General features: G+C 29.3%; 1 protein-coding gene across 1 annotated transcript; it reads right to left on the bottom strand.

Annotated features, from left to right (window-relative positions):
• Window positions 1-6,673: 6,673 nt before the first annotated feature.
• Window positions 6,674-8,159, bottom strand: LOC133700879 (uncharacterized). The gene is made up of 4 exons (XM_062124596.1): window positions 8,002-8,159; window positions 7,449-7,818; window positions 7,127-7,238; window positions 6,674-7,025 (listed from the first exon to the last, which is right to left on the bottom strand). The coding sequence occupies exons 2-3, from the start codon at window positions 7,811-7,813 to the stop codon at window positions 7,148-7,150; spliced, it is 456 nt and encodes a 151-aa protein (XP_061980580.1). The 5' UTR covers window positions 7,814-7,818; window positions 8,002-8,159; the 3' UTR covers window positions 6,674-7,025; window positions 7,127-7,147.
• Window positions 8,160-21,216: the final 13,057 nt, after the last annotated feature.

Here is a 21,216-nt window from a genome sequence, read left to right as displayed (position 1 = left end):
CAGGAACTGGTTCGAACCGATTGGTTTCTGTTTGGTTCGGTTATTTTAGAAAAAAACCCGGTTCAAACTGATTTGGCTCGGTTTTTTCGGTTCGGTTCGGTTTTTTCGGTTTCAAATGTATAAAACTGAAACCAAACCGGTCGGTTTTTTTAAAATTCTAATCGGTTTTTTTTACGGTTCGGTTTTTTTTATTTTCCCAGTTTAATTGATTTTTTAATTTTTATGCTTACCCCTAACTGAAACTTTGCTTCTCAGGTAGTGATCAAAGTATCTTTATGTCCCATCCACGTAGAAGTGGCGCATGTGGAATAATGGTGGTTGGTTTGGTGTGTATGATCTTTTTTTTTCTCACTCCTACTTGATTTTTGTTGGTTCAAAGAAACTCAAATCAACCCTCAAAGCTAGTTATCCTTAAGAATTCATACCGTATTCTCTTTAATACAATTTTTTATGTTTAGAATAATTTATGAAATCAATGTTTGTTTTCAATTTATCCCTAATAGATTTTTTTTATCTATAAGATTTGATTCTTGTATTTTTTATTTGTTTTATTTTAGATGGTTTGTGCAATTGTTTTTTTTTTTTTACAATTTCATCATTCTTAAGTTTTTTTCCTATCAAATCTAATTCCTTTTTTAATTATTGCTTTTTTTTGTACCTTGCAAGATTTTTAGATTGATTTTTTTATTTCATCCTTCATTTAAGTTAAATTTAGTTGTTTTGAAAATAACACGGGTTACCTCGTTTTTTTTTTTATCTTTGTTAAATTTAGTTGTTCTAAAGGATATTTTTTTAAGTTAAATTAAATTAATCAATTTCATCCTCCAACATTTAAATTTTCAGGGGTTGTGTTTCTAGGTTGAGTTTAAGTTGAAAATTTAATGGATTGTAGGTTTGAAATTTTAACTTGAGTTTACAAAGTTCACTCGGGTTTGCTTATTTTTTATTTTCCTTTTTTAAGCTTCTTTTCTTGTGATTTCATCCTTCAATGTTCTTTTTATTTGTTGTCTATGAGATTTATCTTTCTTTTTAAAATAACAAAGGTTGCTCATGTTTTTTTTTTGTCTTTGTTAAATTTTGCTTTTTTTAAAGAAATTTTATTTTTTAATTAAATTAATTTATTGATTTCGCCTCCAAAAATTAAATTTGGAAGTTGTTGAACTTCGTATTTTAGCTCAAGTCTTTAATTTAATGGGTTACGAGTTTGAGAGATTAATTCAGGTTTATATGATTCACTCGAGGTTGCTTGGTTTTTTTCTTTTGTTTTTAAGTTCATTTTTGTTTTCAATTTTATCTATCAATATTTTTTTTTATTTTTCTTACACTTTCTATAGGATCTTTTTGTGGTTTTGAAAGTAACAAAAGTTAACTCATATTCTTTTTTCAACTTTTACAATTTTATTTTTTAATTTAATTAAATGAATTGCATGAGAGTAAGCATGAGATGTTTGATTCACAGTATTTTTGTTTTTGTTTGCTTTCCAAGTCACTGCTATGATAACATGTGCGACCTTTTTCAATTACTAAGTTGTTAGATTTTTCTTACTCCTTCGACAACGTTGATATTGCATGAATATTATTTTTCATGTTGGCAAATAATTAACCATCTCACACCGTAACATGTATCATTTATCTAGTAAAAACCTAAAAGAGCTTAGACTACCCAAATTTTTATGGATTTAAACAATATAATGATGATTTTGTCATTCTTAAAAAAAAATAATATTAACCTAAGTAATGCAGTAATACAGTTCTTTCGTATAGTTCATTAGTCATTATCAAAGTCTAAATTACTCTTAAAAACAAAATTTAATTTACTATTATTCATGGGCTTTGTTTTTTTACTTTTCACTTTTCCAAAACACAATAAAACAACCAAATTACCCTTTAAAACAAAATACCTTTAACTAGTGTCTAAGGGTTTTTTGTATTTTTTTGTTTTTTATTATTATAAACAAATTGACAAACCGACAATTTAATATTTTAATAAATATAAAATATCATTTTATAAAAACTATTTCCTCACGCCATAGTATGTGGGTTGTATTCATGCTTTTTGAGCGGTGGCATGAGGAGGGGCTCAGCTGCCAAATAATAGGCAACAAATATGTGGTTTGATATTCATTGCATTTTCTTTTCTTTTTTTCTTTTTTCTTCTTGATTTTTACACCTTTCCCTCACAATTTTCAAAGCAGCCCTTCATTTTTTTTTTTCAAATTTGGCTCATGTTCTTTTGATTACTATTTGTTTTGGTCAAAATAATTTCTTAAATTATAATCTTTTTTCAATTTTATCTTTCTTAGATTTTTTTCATCTATCAAATTTGATCTTCATTGTTTTGATTACTATTTGGTTTATTTGAGATAATTTTTAATTTTTTTTATGATTTCATTCTCCTTCATTTTTTCACCTATTAGATTTGATCTTTATTTTTTTGATTTTTTTTTACTTTGGAAAGTTTTAAATTAATATTTTTTTCTGATTTTATTATTCAACATTAAATTGGTTTGAAATTGAGATTTTTGATTGAATCTAGTTCTAGAATTTCACAGGTTATGAGTTTGGAAAATTAACTTAGATGTAAATAATTTGCATGGGTTTGCTTAGGTTTTTTTAATTTTATATTTTTTTTTAATTTCATCATTCCATATTTATTTAATGAGAGATTAAGCTATGTTATTTTCTTATTTTCTTTTTATAATTATTTTTATTAATTTAAAAAATAACTTAAATTATCACAAGTCTTTTTATTTATGATTTTTTTTATTAAATTTATCATCTTAAAAGAGATATGGCTAATAAGGTGAACGACATGGGTTCGAGCTCGTTTTCTTTTTTTTTTATTCAAAAAAATAATAAATTTACTTAAGAATAAATTTGTGTTGAATGGTTAAGAGGAAGGGGTAAATTTTTCTAGAGTTTGCTTGCCGAGGTTCGAATCTATCTGTCAGTCGGTTTTTTTTTTTTTTTTTGTATCTTAGTTCTATTTTTTTTTTGTCATTTGTTTTTTATTTTTTTATTATATAATTAAATAAAAAATAATTAAAAAATAAAATTATTAAACTCAATTGAGTTTATAAATTTGAGTTACAAATTTGAAAATTTAAGTCATAAAATCTGAATTGATCCAATAAATTATCATTTCAATATTTTTTCTAAAAAGAACTTGATTTTTATTTAAACATTGATTTATTTGGAATTAACCTTTATAATATGTTTTGGTTTATTTTTTATAAGATTAATTATATTGATTTACTTTTTATAAGATTATTATAATTTTATAACTTGCGTCACGAGTTTGACAAATTAATTCAGATCAATTTAATATATTACTGTCTCAATATTTTTTTTTAAAAAAATCATCATTCTTGATTTTATTAAAAAATTCCAGCTATACTTAGTTCGGATTGACTTTGGACATATGTGCTTGAGCTTCCTTTTCTTTTGATTATTTGGGTTTTTTTGGTTTTTTAATATTTATTTATATTAAAAAAAATTATTTCAACCAACAGCGGGGAATAACCTAGTTTGTATCTGTATTGTTTTCTATTTCCGATTTTGCTAAGGAAAGAATTTTAAGATATTATTTGTAATTACAAATTTCAACAATGTTTAGAAATTAAAGAAATGGAATTTAAACAGTCGTGTATTATTATAATATTATCTTGAATCACGAAATATAAATATTGATTGCTGTGTAGTTTTTTTTTATGAATGGTATATAGTGTAATTATAGATAACATTGTGGTTATTTTCTTTTTGTCCCTTGGTGAAATTTTCGTAAATCAAAATTCATGTATCTAATGACAAAATGACCGAAACTGATGGTTAATTATTTCAACCAAACCAAATGATAAATTTTCTTTTTTATTATTAAAAATAATTATAGTTGATAATCAATGATTAGATTTGATTATATATATATATATATATATATATATATATCATTAATAATAACTAAAAACTAAATTAAAAAAAATCAAGAAATAAAGGTTAATCAAAACATTTGATTTTGTAATATAAACCATCAACCCAATTGTATTCAACGGTTTTATTTATCAAGATCAATTTTTTTAATTAAATGATAATATAAATAAATACACATGTTAAATCAATTAAATTAAATTAAAAAAATATATATTATTATTATTACACATATCATAAAAAATATTATTATCATTTATGTGAAAACTAAGTAAAACTTATATGATATTTAACCAAAGACTAAATTAGAAAGCCGAGAGATGGATGTAAATATAGATATTTGATATTGAAAAACATATAATAGACACAATTGTATTTAATAACTTTATTTTCTGAAACTAATATTTTTTTTTATCTAATAAAATGATAACAAACAAAAGAGGAAAGCAATTGCATAAGCTTAAAAAGATTTTTTTTTAAGTAGGTTACACAAAAAATTACCTCATAATTTCTGAAAAAATATTGAAACGTTATTTGTAAATTAAGTAAAAATTAAATCATATTCTATTAAAAACACAACATAAATATTTATTAAAATTTAAAAAAAAACAACCAATAAAAAGCCAACATTGAACGATAGATTTTGAAGGGAATAGAGAGAAAAATAGCAATAACAAAAAAAAAAAAAAAGACTTGGGTGCATGAGTTTGGCATGGCTAACCTAACATACTTAAATCTAGAAAAATTCTTGGTGCGTGGGCTTTTTAGCCCAGAACAAGATGCATGTCTTAATTTTTTTTTAGTGGATGAACAAATACTAAGCAATGCACGACATGCTGGTATAGTTTTAGGCAACTTGTGGGTTTTTGAAAATTCAAGCCAAGTTTTTTTAATTAAAATTTTTTATTTTAATCTATTTTGACCCAAAACATTTTAAAAAACACCTTACACTCATTGACAAATCTATTTACGACCTCCAATATATCAAAAAACCACACACAAATCTGAAAATGAACTCAAAATAAAATAAAAAACTTCTTGAGATTAAATCAATCATTTCAAGCAATGGGAAGGACAAAGAACACTTAGATGAAACTCTCTTCATCAAATAGATTTCATCAATACTAAAATAATTCTTTTTCATGACTAGAATTCAATCACTTTTATCTCTCGGATCTCAAATAAAAACTAAAACATAAAAAAAATAAAATTTTATACCACAATTAAAATTTTAAAATATTGAGGGATCATAAAGTTATCACTTAAAAAAATAAAAGTATCAAAGTGGGCGTTTCACCTAAATTTTAAAACTACCATCCATTATACCTATTTTTTTAATATATATTTTGATTATCTTTCTTCTAATTCTATCTTTTTTTAACAAGTTTATTTAAATTAGTTATCAATTTGGTCCTATAAAAAAAATATTGAGATGAAAAAAAAATATTGTAGTAATACATAATGCCTTGTGCTTATATGAATAGTGACGTAAACAACATTTTCACAATTCTTTTAAAGTTTTTAAAGGCAAGTGACTTTTAAATGCAAAATCTTTTTTATGGAGAATGCCTTATAAAAACTAATGGATTGATAAATGAAATCAAACAATTTCTTCCATAACTAATGGTTCAAAAATTTGAATTCATGAACGAAAGATGTACAAAAAAAAATAATAAAAAATCCCCATCCAATGCTTCAGATTCATGGATGTAGAAAGAAAAAGGCTACAATCACTTATAGTTAAACAAAAATTCTAATAAACAATGTATGCATTTGGAGACAATGGAGGGTGCTTAGGGTTGACGAAAACAGGAAAATCCGAATTTAATTTGAAAGTCTGTCTTCTGGGGCTGCAGAATTTGATTTGAAAAGCACTCCAAATGGCCTTTCAATTACCTTATGCAGACCATAGATTTAGGGATTGTTTGTCTATACGATTGGGCCTGTTTTTGACCCATCTAAATTCAACTGCGGGGGACCTTAATTTCGGACCCTAAAAGCAAAGTTTACGAGAGAGAATATGGCATCTACGACTATTCCTACTTTACACATCCTTCACGCTTGTTTTGACTAACTTATTTATTATTTATTTTTCTTAAAAATAATTGTTGATCTTTGCAATTTCATGCTTCAAAGTTACAGTACCGTTGTTTTTTCTTCATACATTTCATTTTTTATTATCTCGTGTGACTTTTGATGAAATTTAAAATGATTAGAGATAAAATTAGTTTTTTAAATAATTAATTAATATTTTAATTCAACCAATTTAATTCATTCTCTTTAGTTAATATGTTTAGGGACTTGATATGGAAAATCTATGTGGTTAGTAGGAACAAATAATGTCTGGTAAATTAAAATAGCTAGTAGCTATGATAATAGTAGGTGATAGTTATTACCCGTAAAAGATACTATTTGATAGGTATGAGAATTCTTTAACGGTAAAGTTAGTATCTTTATATAGAGAAAAACTATAGTGATGTACTATAAAAATATATATTTAAAAATATTAAAAATGAAAAGATTATAAATGAGTAAGATTACAGGGGTGAACGTTATGGATTAGTGATTTCTTTCTTTCGTATTTTATAGTATCTGTTTCCGTTTCAAGAGCTCCCTAACTAAGCTTGCAGATCATATTTTGGATCGTTTCATGAAACCAGCCAGCTTCAATACATACATGCATACATACATACAGGGGGGGAGACCAGCAACGTTAATGTCAAATCATTCCAGATAATAGAAAATAATATATGGAGGAGAATCATCTTCTTTTAAGAAAACCATGCACAATACAATAAAGAAAGTAGTCTCTAAAACAAAAAGGGAAATTGGCAGTAGATTTTTCCTCTTTTTTTTGGTCCCTTGGTTACAATAATGAATATAATAGATCAAAAGCCCACAAAGACAACGATATACTTCCTACAGGAAGCCTGACAAAATGCCAAGGGTTATATATAGCTCAAAGCAGTAAACATGGTTCTTAAACCATGTCTCGCCTCAAGACCCTAGCTAGCTAATACAAAAAGAAATCAAGAAGAAAATGAAAAGTAGTGATATATATTTTTTAATCATGTTGTCTTAGTTCTTGGCTGGTGCAGTCCCTGCAGCAAGTAAAAAAGCATACCATATATTAACTGTAAGAAAGCAGAGAACACACTTAATCTAATCTTGAAATTAAGCTAACCATAGATGTATTTCGTACCAGGAAATGGAGAAATTGTATCTAGTATGAAGTTCTGTTGCTAAGATCTCTTGGGGCATTGCACTTGAAGCACTCCATTCTGCTAGCAAAATTATGTTCGTTGCATCCCCACCTGTCCCATGAATTGAATCCAAATATAAAACATTAACCATCCAGATTCGTTCTACATAAAGCTTGACGTCTGATTCATAATGTCTTTCTTTAACAAGGTTGAATTAGCCGCAGTTGTTTCTTTGCTTCTTCTTAATTAAGGCAAGATTTACCGTTAATTAATTTATGATCATGTGCAGGGAGGTATGAGAAAAGATAATGCTATACGTACCTAGTGCAAATCCAGTCTCCGGATTTCCATCCAGATCGATTGCCACCTCCAGTGCTCCCACCAAACCCTCTAGTTCGAGCAAAATCAGAATCGAAGCCCCCGGCGGAGTCCATTTCCTTGTACACTCCACATTTGAAGCAACTAGAACGGCTAGCAAAGTTGTGGGCCCCGCAGTTTCCGGCAGTGCAGTACCAATCACCGGGACGAACATCCGACCCCGTGAACCCAAGTGATGAGCCACCCCGCCCACCGAAAGCCCCAAAATCACCTGCGGACCTGGGGTCCCCACAACGTTGGCAAGAGTCACGCCTCTGGAAATTGAGGTGTTGGCATGACCTGCAGTTCCAGTCTCCTGGCCTGTTCATATTTGCTGCATTAAGATAAGATTATAAGGCGAGAGATGTTTAGTGGAAAGTTGGCAAATAATAAGCTGTTACTGATTACTGTTAGAGCTTTCTAGCTATATTAAAAAAAAAATTGCATTAAGAGTACAAGGTTCAGCTGCTATCTAGCTAGAAGATTAAACAAGGAAATTAGGGTGAGAGTTACAAACCTTATGAATTGATTAGAGAAGACTAAGTATACTAACTGAGAGAAGAATGGCAAAAGGGGTTTCAAAAACCTCTGAGAAGCTATGCTAGCTAGAAGATGAAAGGGAAATGGTGATGAGAAAATGTGTGATATGGTGGTGATTATATACATGCTGAGACCACAGGAAAAAAAACGGGGGGAACAAATAGATGGGTGTGTTAGTAGTGATACGTACTTTTTCGTGTTGCAAAAACTTTGAAATGGAAAACAACAAAAACCTAAAGTTGGAAAAAGAGATAAAGGGAAAATTCCAGCCACGATTCCAAAGACTGGTTTGGTTTTTTCTACTCCTGCTGTAAGTTTGAACATGTACTTTGTCCGACTAGATATTGCTTTCTTTTAGGGTTTCTGACGTGAAATTTGAGAAGTACATGCACAAATAGACAAAATCATCATGGTTTAACTATATATAATCCTTCTCCTTTCAAAAGTTACATACAAATTATCAACACATAATTTGTTGCTAGCTCGTACGCCATTAATTCTGATCTCCTTGATTTTTTTTTTCCCATTCCCATCTGGTTTATATCCATTCACTTTTCATCAAGAGGTAATTAATGTAGCCCGGCCCCTTTGATCTTAAGAATATTTTCATTGACTATCGATCAATAAACATTGGGTTAAAATTTTTAAACATTATCCCTCCATACTACTGTAGTACATATACAGAAAAATGAACCAGAAAATAATAAAATAAGATCATCTTCTTGTTCAATTGAGGAAGATTGATTAACTTTAGTTGTCAAAGTTGAAGACAAGCAAACCAATATGATTATTGCTGCGAGATGCATGCATGCCTTGGAGTACTGTCATGATTGCTTGAATGCTTTTTTCCAATAAATCCCTCAGGAGACAGTCGCATGTATGTCTAGTGGGGAATTTGCATATCGAATCATGAAATTCCATGCACACATCACTAGCTAGATTTGTCACCAGTCAAACTGAACTAAGTTGAACGGAGTTGAGCTTTGGATGGTCACATTCAGTCCATGTAAGTTTAGAAATTCTGGATCCCACAAAAAGCAAACAGAAGTTATTGTCAGCCTATAAGCACAACAGCCCTAATCCAAAAATCCAGTTAATCAAGTGAACCACGAACCCTAGAAAGGCCCCTTTGACCAAGGCATCCGGGACCCTTAACTCACTAGCATGTTTTCAAAGTGTGTATTCCCAATTGAATTGGCTAGTATGGAGATATTCTCGAACGACCAAAAATTAAACCAAAAATGAATCAAGAACGCACAGTTTCTTCTTAAGGAATCCTAATGAATGAGCATACCTTGGTAGACATGTAATAAGTACTCTTGGTATTATAAACTTGAGGAGGCCCACTTCTCATCTCAAATATTCCCATGGTGAGTCATGTCTCTATCAACATCACTTTGAGAATCAACAAATTTTTTGGGGGGTGAATGCCTTGGTAAATTGTTGTTGCTTTACGAATTTGAATATTCCCTTTTTCATGCTTTAGTTTTCCTTTGAATTTGAATTAGTGCTATATATATACATACATATAACTAGAAGGCAGCTATATATAATTAATTTCCCACTATTTTCTATTGCTATAACTCCCTCTCCCTCTCCCTCTGATCTCTGTCGCTCTTTTCTTTTCTCTTTTTAGTAAATATTATCATCTCATTAGTTAATTCGGACCTAATTAACCATATATAGAAGCTGTAAACATAGATGTAAAAAACTCCATTAGTGTAAAAAAACAATTGAGAAAAAGAGAAAGGCAACTGGTGAGTTTCAATAAAGATACTTGAAGGCTGTAAATGATGGAATAATACAAGTTATCGAGGAGAGATTTCATTTTGACCACCTTTTGCTTTTGTTTTCTTTTTTTTGTTTTTCCTTTTCTGCGGCTGCTATTCCACTCCCTTTAATCTCTTTATTACCATCTCAAAAACAACATACATGGGAGTACTCGTATCAAAATGCTTAGGCTATCTGTCCTCCATTCTCTTGGAGAATGGTAAAGGGGAGAAGAGGGGCAAACTGTAAAGAAGAGCCAACAAGAGCAATGGGAAGTGGTGCTGATTCGATTCTCTCTTCCTTGGGAATCACACCCATGCATGACCACGACCAACTCTTTCCTTTCCTTGATAATAATATTCTGCTTTTTCTTTCCCTGTCACTCCCTGCGTGGCTAAACTCTCCTTCCTTTCTTTCTCTTTCTTTTGTGTCGTTACGTGCGCGTGTGTTTTGGTAGGAAAAAAAAGAAAAGAAGAATGTAGTACCACTTTTACTTCAATTAGTTTTACAGGATTTTAATTTAGTTAATCTTTGCTCAATTTATTTCCTTAGGAAGATATTTGCTTATTTTTTCTTTATTATATAAGTAGGCATGCACTCATTTATATAACCAAAAAATTCAACACTCATTACTAGAAAATTATCAAAGAGTAACGGAAATAGTGATGAAAGGTTTTTCATCAATCATTTTTAAATAGTAATGAAAAATATCCATTGGTAAATTCTAACAAAATTACCGACTGAAAGTTTTATGTCGGTATTAATGATGGAATTTTCATTAGAATAAAATAATTAAAAAGTAAAAAATATGTCAATGATTCTATCAATAAAATAAAACATCATTAATTTTCTACTTAATTACTTAGGGAGGTATTCCATAGCTAGTGTCCGTTGAAAATTCTATTGGCAAATATAAAAGTGTTAGAAACTATAGTAGCCCCATCCCTCTTTCTTTTTCTTCTTCTTTCACTATAAAAAACAACATCCCCTTTCCCTATTTTGCCACAAATCTAAGCCCCATCCTCACAAATTTCACCCCTCAAACATTTAGTAGTGTTAACATCACTGTTTTGGTTGATTTCTTTTCTAAATATTCCTTACACCAAGTACGCAAGCCTACCAATTTATATTTTAAGTTAATTTATTGATATTTTTATATAGTATTTGTAATTTGCTTGTATATTTATGTATTTTACATCCTTTTCATATACAATTTTGTTATATTCAAGTATGATTTGTATGTTAGGGTTTGTTTTGAATTTGAGAAAATTTAAATTTGCTTGTAATTTGATGAAATTGACTTTGATTTTATGATTTAGGTATGTTATATTAGAATAAATGATGGGTTATTTAATAGAATTAATCACATTTTATCAATTTTATTGTTAAGTTTAAAATTTTAGGAAAATTAATTTTTTATGGAATTGATAACAATTAAATGGTATGAGTTTAGATTGAATAAGTTTGAATTGAATAAATGATAGATTATTAGTTAGGGTACCTATTACTTGTCTTGTTGTTAATTTGATTTATTTAGTTCACATTTTAATGTAACTTTGAATTTGTACAAATAATAATTGGTTATTAGTTGAGAATTTATTTTTAATTACCAAAGTTAATTTTTGATTTGATGGTTACATTATTAATAAATGTTGTCATTAATATTCTATATAGTTTTTCTAAGTAATGGATGATTGTTCTTGGATGTATTGAGATTCACCCCAAAGGTTGTTTATAGAAGATTATTGTAAAAATGTTAAGGGTTTTATTAATTTCACACTTTCAAATCTAAAAAATATTAGTGGAGGCAAAATTAGATGTTTATATGTGAAGTGTAAAACTAAAAAGTTTCATCAATTAGAAGTTTTGATGATGTATCTTTTAAGAAAAGAGTTTGTAGAGAAATACTTGTGTTGGTTTGCATACGAAGAACCCTATATTCCTTATAAGACCATGTTAGAAAGGATTGTTGGCTCAACATCTACTTTTAAAAATATACATGAAGTTGTAGATGATAATTGTAGTCGTTATAGAAGTATGGTGATAGATACAATAAAAATAAATTATGGTTATTCAAGTGAAAGTTCACGTGTAGATGAAGAATCAAATATAGATGCAGTTAGGTGTTTTGAACATTTTAAAGATTTTGATGAATTGTTATGGGATGGGTGCACAAACTATAGTAATTTATCAGCCATTACAAGAGTTTTTACCGTCAAGTTAGAATATGGGTTGAGTAAGACCCATTATGACAACATCATTGAATGGGTGAAAAACATTTTACCTAAATGAAAAAAGTTAAAAAACATTTCTATGCTGCAAAATCCATGATGAAAGCACTTGGCTTAGGATTAAAAAAAATATGATATATGCCCAAACTTTTGCATATTGTATGACGATGAAGATGCATATTTATTTGAGTATAAAACTTGCAGGCGTGCTTGGTATAAACCCAATACTAGTAGAGGAAATACACTTATCATAGATTAAGATACTTTCTAATCATTTCTAGGTTATTTATGTCTTCGATGACAGTCAAGCATATGACATGACATCATACACATGATACGGTGGATGAAATCATGGTCCACCCTTCTAATGATGAAGCTTGGAAGTAGTTTAATAGGGTACTTTCTTAGTTTTTAATGGAACCACGAGACATACATCTTAGTTTGTGTACCTATGAGTTTAATCTATTTGAGTCATTTTCTGCACTTTATTCTTGCCGGTCAATCATACTAATAGTTTAAACTTTCCTCTGGGATATTGACGTTGGAATTCATGTTCTTATCTATGATTATACATGGTCCTTGTAGTTCAGGTAAAAATATTGATGTTTGCCTTTAACCATTGATTGATGAGTTGAATTACTTATGGTCATTTAGGGCTTTGATGTGTGATATCTCAAAGAAATAAAATTTTCAAATGAGGACAACTTTGATGTGGACTATAAATAATTTTTTTGTACATCGGATGATTTCTAGATGAAACACATATGAAAAATTAGCACGTCTATACTATATAGAAAACAATATGCCTTTACCTTAATGAATGGTGGTAAAGATCTTTTTTTTTTTATTTCCATTGCAAGTCCTTGCCAAGTTATCATCAATACAAAAATAACATAAAGAAATTTTTAGAAGGTAAAGTTGAAAAAGATGTTGCACCACTTGTACTGTCAAGTGAAAAATTATATGATGTAGTTTGAAGATATTATATTTGGTTTTCAATCTGGTACACAGAAGTTTTTTGGTTTTGGTTTTGGTTTTAGTGTGACCCATAATTAGGTAAAACATAGAATTTTTTGAGAGCTTATGTAAACCCCGGGAAAAAATTAAGGTTGCTTAAATTGCAAACTAACTACATGAGAAATAAAAGTGAAGAAATTCATGCATATGGTTAAATAAAAACAGGAATTCAGAAATTTTTTAATATAAATTTGCGGGTGAAATAATTCAAGACATTATAAATAAACTCGGTAATGTTGAGGGTTGTATTTAATTGAAGAAGAAAAATACATTTAAAGGAAATGAGGCCTAAGTGCAAGTAAGAGAAATTATAGAGTATAAATACTCTTCCCCTCACCAAAAATCTGTAACAACCATAAGGAAAGAAAAGAGGGAGTTTTGTATCCATTCTTGCAAAATCAAGAAAAAAACACTAAAATTTCAAGAACCCATCCAAGATTAAGGGTTTATAGATGGAATAAACACTTGTGGGCAAGGGATTAACAAGAAAATTAAACAAGAAGAGAAGAAGGAGGGCCGAATGTCATTAGAAAAGAAAGGAGAGAGTTGAAAATCTTCAACTGGTTGAAGATCAAAACCTTAATTCGTACCGGGTAAGGTATTCTAAACATGATCTTATAATTCATTTCAAATTCGATAATGAATTGATGTCTTGATGTTGAATTATAGATTAGAGTTCTTAGATTTGAATTGAGGAAAAAGTAATTGTTGTTAAAATTAAGTTAACTCATGTGTGGTATATGATTGGGGACGTGAAACCATGATAATTTACCTAGAAAATATAGTTTATAAAAGTTATATATGAAGGGAAGGGGATGGCGAGTGTGGACATACTTGTCTCCTGACTTTCAGTAAGATTTTGAATAGAAGGATGAGGGAATTATGACTAGGTTTCTTCATAAAAATTGTAGTTTTGGATGTTAACTAACTAAGAAAATTTATCTTACTCAATTTAGAGCTGTAGAACTCTAGTTATGGGTTATCAACCGAGACTGAGTTATGACAGACCCTATAGGGCAGTAGGTTTGATTTGTTGATGAAAAGTTTTGACTATCTTAGGGGCATAATTTGGGTTCTCCTTCAATTAAGAGGCTTGTAGCCCAATGTCTTAACTTTCTAATGCGACCAACCTCACTTGAAATAGAGTCCTAGAACTCCAAATATAGTTAAAAATCAAAGCAGAGGTTGGAATACAACCTCTATAGACAGTAACACTTGAAAACAGTAATAGTTTAATATCTAGACAGTAACGATTCAAGATAGTAATAGTTCAATGCCTAGACAGTAACAATTCAAGATAGTAACTGTTCAATGTCAAGACAATAACGATTAGACAGTAACAGTCTAAGGTCTAGATAGTAACAGTTGGACAATAGCAGTTCAAGGTTTAAACAGTAATAGTTCAAATATAAAGAAAGAAATGATAACTATGGTTAAATACAGAATGATAATATTAAGGGGTGTAATGAGAAAAACATAAAATATAAAGAAAGAAATGATTGAAAGAAAGAAAGAGCTATTAGCGGTTGATATGATTATTATAAAACATATCTTTGAATGAAGAAAATTTATGAGATGAGCTTGTGATTGCAGGAAGGACCACCAGTGTGGTGCAACAGCAGCAGCAGGGGAGCACAAATAGAGCTTCTACTGCAGGTAGGTGATCCGCATCTATACTCTCTAGTTAAATTCCATGATTTAATATGTTATTGATGTGATATGTGGATTACCAAATGTTGGATATTATGGGAAAGAAGGAAATTTTGCGTAATGATATCGATATTTTGAATAGTATTCAAGGTGAAAGGATGTTGTGTAAATTGCCAAGTGATGAAATTATAGCTGACAAAAAAAATGTGAGAAGTGTGATATGAGGCGTGGAATAGCATATATTTAGTGTATGTTAGAATCCCGGGTAAGGGGATTGCCATGTATTGACTAGCATACATTTAGTGTATGTTAGGATCTCGGGTAAGGGGATCAACGTATATTGACTAGCATACATTTAGTGCATGTTAGGATTCCGAGTAAGGGGATCACCTTGCATCGACTCCTACGGGGTGATGATGATACCAGTAAAATTGGTATCAGTAATGTGTTAAACGAAAATAATCATGGTTGATCTTATGAAATCTTGAATGGAGGTTGATAATGGAAGAGGAAATAATTTTTAGTAATTGAAGGAGAAAGAGTTTCAATGAAAACCAGAAAGGAGAAATGAATAAAATATGAATATATATTTGCCTTTTTAAATGGTTGTATATTTGTATTGCTATATTATTGTGATATTCATATTTCAATAATATGTATTTTGTTTCAGGATCATCGTATGCACGATAGGAATAGATCCTAACTTATGTTCACTTTTTGTAATCTAGGTTCTAGGAAGTATACCTTTGTATTTTGTAATATTACAACTTTTATATAACTTAATTTGTATAATTGATGTTTAAACTTAAATAGATGAATTTAATTCTGTAGTTTGTATAACCACATTCCATGTATACATGTTTATATCTTTTATCCATCCATAATGATAATTGTTGTTCAATGTATATCATAAATATTGTGGTTGACATGAATGATGATGTTTGTGGGATTGAGACCCATGATGATTGGGTTGAATTGAATTAGGAGATGCGGGATATTAGAAGTGTAAACTAGGGGTGTTCAAAAAAACCGATTAACCGAGAAAATCAAAGAAAAATTAACCGAAAAAACCGAACCGAGATAAAAAAACCGATTAAACTGATTTTCAAAATCATAAATTCTAATAGATCCGGTTCGGTTTTAGTTTTAAAACTAAAACCGACAAACCGAACCGAACCGAACCAACCAAAAACCCAAAGCTATACAAATTAAGAGGGGTATAAATAGTTAAATACTAAAACCTAACCCTAAAAGCCGCCGCTTAACCCCTGAGAATATTGATCTCAATCTTCCTTTCCCTTTCAAATTTCAATTGCTCTCCCTCCCCATCTCTTCATCTACGTTTATCTCCATCTCAAAAGTGATTCTCCTCTCTTCATCTACGTTTATCTTCATCTCAAATGAGCCAAACACAAACTCATCTCTTCATCTCCTTAACTTCTCTTCTCTTTACTTTTGCACAATCCTTCTTTATTTCTGCGCAAGTTGTTGCAGTTGCAGTAGATGGAGATGGATCCTGTAGAGAAAAGATAACAAGGTAATTTTTGACCCAGTACTTGGTGTTTGCCCAGGGATCCTAGATATATCAACAGGAAACAATGATTAATGACCGAAGATGAATTTATAGCTTTTGTTGTTTACTGCAACAAAGACGAATCTATTACAAAATCCTTTGAATGGTTAGCTAAACTGCATTGTTCCTCGCTTGTCAGCTCAAGATTGTAATAGCAGGAAATATAAAATTCCAAACAAGGAAAAATTAGTGTTTGATCTATGAAGGGATTCGGTTTTCTGTTTTTTTGCCAAAAAAAAGGATTTAATCGAACCGAACCTGTTCGGTTTGAATCGGATTTCGGTCCGGTTCGGGTACTATTTCATAAAATTAATATAACTCGGTTCGGTTGGTTTTTTTAGTCTAAACCGAACCGAACCGAACCGTGAACACCCCTAGTATAAACAGGTCGTATGTCGATAACTTGGGACCTCCCGATATATGGGAGACTCTGTCGAAATTTTAGTAAAATTTTTAATAAATTTTAATATGAACACCATGTACATGTGTATGTGTGTGTGTGTGTGTGTGTGTGTGTGTGTGTATAATATAATTTTAATCACTCTGATTATCATTTAACATGAGATTGTTACTTTATCCCAGATATGAGGATGTTACATTTTGAGATCATTGCTTTATCTCAGATATGAGGATATTACAACTTTCTTGTTAAAAGACTAATCTCATTTGCCATAATTTGGATATCATGCATATTAAAAAGAATATGTTTAATTTTTTTTAACATGTTCATAAATGTAAAAGGAAAAACAAATGACAATATAAAAGCTAAATTGGATATAACTTTGTTTTATAACCGTTAGAATATGGAATTGTTTAATGATGGGATATATGTTACAAAGCCCAAAATCACCTATATCTTAGAGAACAAAAGAGAGCATAATTTCTTATATATTAATGACTTAAAATGATTTCTTGATGAATATGCCTCAGATATATCTAGATTGATGAATTTAAATGAATGAAAATTGTGTGGAATGAAAAGTCATGACTGTTATGTGTTTATGCAAACACTTATTCCATTTGCTTATAGAAAATTATTGTAAAGAAAGATATGTGATCCATTCACAAAGATTTATCACTTTTTTAGAAATGTTTGCTCGAATAAGTTACGTTCCCAACATATTAAGTAGCTTGAAATGAACATCATTAAGACAATGTAAAAACTTGAAATGATCTTCCCTCCCTTATTCTTTAACTCAATGAAGCATCTACCTATACATTTAGCATATGAAGTAAGAATTGGAGGGCATATGTAGTACAAATAGATGTATCCATTTGAGAGGTTAGGGATTACATGTATCCTAAGTGTCTAATGTGTTCTTATAAACATTTAGTCATTCAATCTATATTTACTTTCATACAGATATTTGTTCAACTTAAAAAAAAGGCTAAAATAAGGTGTATATTGAGGTTTTGTTATGCAAGACTTATTTAGTTAAAGAGATTTCAATATTTATCTCATATTATTTTGAGCCTTATATGAGAACAAGAATCAACCATGTTCTAAGATTTGATGGTGGTGGTGAAGCGCCTTCTAGTAAGAATTTATCAATATTTTCCCATTTTAAACGATCATTGTCAAAGAATACAGTTTCGAGAAGATATTTGACAAACATTGAATTTAGACAAGTATATAATCACGTTCTATTTAACTAATAAACTGAGACCTTTTGTTTAGTAAGTTAATACATGATTTTACAATTTTAAGTCATTTTCTCATGTATTCTCATTTAGTCTAAATTCTAAGTAACTTTTTTATAGGCAATATTATCAATTTTTGTTATTCCAAAATCCATAACTTACTAAAGCTTAAGTTTTCCAATTAAAAGATGAACAATTGGTCATGTGATTAAAAACACAAGTATGTAATAATTTATAAATCTAATAAGAATATATTTACTTAACTTTTTTTATTGATTGTTAATGGTTATTATCTTTAACCAGGTATACAATATGAGAGGCAATGCTAAAAGTTTGAAATTACTATCCTTGGATCCTAAAAGAAAGTTTTAGTATTATAACGGGTATTTCATTAATGAATATTTTTTTTATATTAAAGAGTATGGAAGGGGTATGAATACCTATAATAATGAAGTTTATGTTAATGGATCAACTTTCAATGAGTTTGAATTCGATTATTATGGAAAGTTAGAACAGGTGATTTAATTGCAATAACATATGGCACGAAATACAATATTTTTAGTCAAATGCTATTGGTATGATACCGATAGAGAAATTAAAGTAGATCTTCACAGTGGTTTGGTCAAAATTGATAAAAGAGGTAGAGTTATCAATATCAACGATGTTTTTGTATTTTCTAAACAATACCAACAAATGTATTGTATATATACTCCTTCATTTAGAAAGGATCATAATACAGTCGATTGGTTATCCGTTATGAAAACCAAACTAGGAGTCATGCCTAAGTTGTTAAAGAAGGTAATGATGAAGTAACTTGGGGAGAAGATGTATTTTAACTTGATGAGTTAGTTAATTCATATCGAGTTGCTCCATCTACGAAGTTATAAGAAAATTTAAATTTTTATGTCACTAAGAATACTTATGTTCATGTTGATGTTAACGAGTTAAATGATATATTGAGTACCAATGAACATATATAAATGGATAAAGATGAAAAGATCAAATAACTTCAATTCAACAAAGAAGATGATGATGGACATCATGATGATGAAAATAAAGACGAGGAGGATTCAAATTAAAAATGTTTTGAATTGATTTTAAATTTAAAATGTCATTGTGTAATTAAGATATTTGATGTCATTTTATAATGCATTTTTTATATATATTTATCAAGCATTTATTGTTATGGTTGTGGTCTTAATGAATAAGTTGTTGAATAAGTTATAAATGTTATTATTGCTGCTGTTTAATTAGGTTGGATAAGAATTATAATCAATATATAAGAAAATATTTTTTAACTTCACCGATAGAATCACAAACATAAATAAAAAATATAAACAATTAAATATTCATTGGTGAATCCGTTAACGATTAAAAATAATGGTAAATTACTGATGAACTCATTAACATATATTAAATGGTTGGAGAATTACATAAATTTTGGCAAGAAATGCATGGAATTAGAATCGATCGATGGAGTGACCGACAACATAAAATCTATTGGTGAAATTTATGCTTACAATGGACTCACCGATGGACTCTAAAATAGTTGGAGAATTACGAAGAGTTTAGGAAATAATTAATGAATTTGGACTAATCGATGGAAATACCAATGAATAAAAAATCATCGGTAAGTTTGAGGGGTTTTCAAGATTTTTTAGAAATTCTTGAAATGATCAATGGACTCACTAATGGATTTCAAAAATTATATTGGTGAGTTTATCGGTAATGTGCTGACATGGTAAATCATCGATAGACCCACTAATAGAATTTTTTATTGGTAAATTTAAACCTAAATATGTCCAGACAATCCCTAATTTTTCCCTATTTCCATAAAATTCCTTGTTTCCCTCCCTCTCTCTATCTCACCTCTGTCTTTCTCTTTTATTAGTGGCCAACATTCTCTTTATCTCTCCACCACTTAAGGTTTGATCTTTATGGTTTCATATTTTTTTCTTAGATTCATTGGCTTTTTTTCAAGTTTGTTAATTTATTATGCATTTTTTTTTGGAATGGAAAGAAAAACATGCAAAAAATAAATTATGAATACTTTCCTAAAAATTATTAAATGTATTAAATTTGATTAAGTATTTGAGGGTGAAAATTGTTGGATTATATAGTATTGGATATGTTGGATTTGGTACAAGAGTTTGGATTAAATGTGGGGTGATGAGGATTAAATTTAAAAAATGTTGACTAAATAAAAAGGTGAAAGGTGTGTGTGTGTTGTAACGTAAAATATGCTTAAATTATTGTTAATATTTCAATATAAATGGATAAGAATGAAATTATAGTTTGATGTATGTTGGTATGTTGGATATGTCGGAAGGTGTTAAAATGAGGTTGAAAGCTATGATATTGAAATATAAAAGGAAAAAGTATGAAAATTATAGGTTTAAAGGGTGTTGCTAATAAGAAAATAAATAAATTGGGACATAAAACAAGATAAGAACAATTAGCTTTATAATTGGTAAATTAATGGCTATAATGGGAAAATAAAAGGATGCCATAATTTTATATGAATATTAATTGGGATTGTTACTTGCTATGATATTATGTTTGGTTATGTACTAATAAAGTTTTAAAATTTAATAATATTGTTTAATGTAAATTAAATGGTTCTTAGTTAATTTTAAGAAGTTTGAAAATGGGTCAATATATTAGACAATTAAGTGGGTATGGTCTCGTATAGGAGAGGTGCTGCCAAAACCTTATTAAAAATAGATAGACGCATTAAAACAAAAACCCATAAAATATAGATTAAGAATTTAATTGAACATACCTAATTATTTAGTTATATTATTTAGATATCGAGAAAAGGTTTAAGGTCAAAATATAGCAGTTATGCTTCTTCAAGTAAAAATGTTCTTAAGCATGCAGTATATTTAGGTGTTAATCATAATAAGACACCTGATGAACATGTTAATGATGCAAGCTTGTCAATTACGGGTTGTAGATCTGACAACCAATTTGCTAAAGATCCTTATTCTAGAAAAGTAATAGCATAATGAAAGCCGAATTTAAACATGTAAGGAAAATATTTTCCTCAAAGATAATATTAAATTAATGTTAAGTTTTTATATAGTTTGAAGTTATTTAATTAATTCCCAGGTTCATAAATATAGAATTTGTGTGAACGAAAACATCGACAATGAAAGCATCAATGGATATGCCTTTGTTTCAATTAAGCTAGCTTAGAGATCATCAATAATGGATACTTGTGGTTGGGGATTGGTATGAGAAGTTTAAGGTCCGCACACATATAATCAATACTTTTAGTTAATATATATATATATATATATATATATAT

Source organism: Populus nigra, chromosome 1 (assembly GCF_951802175.1).
Source record: "Populus nigra chromosome 1, ddPopNigr1.1, whole genome shotgun sequence".
NCBI lineage: Eukaryota > Viridiplantae > Streptophyta > Magnoliopsida > Malpighiales > Salicaceae > Populus > Populus nigra.
Note: the sequence above shows the minus strand (reverse complement) of the source record. Positions and strands in the feature narration are given on the sequence as shown.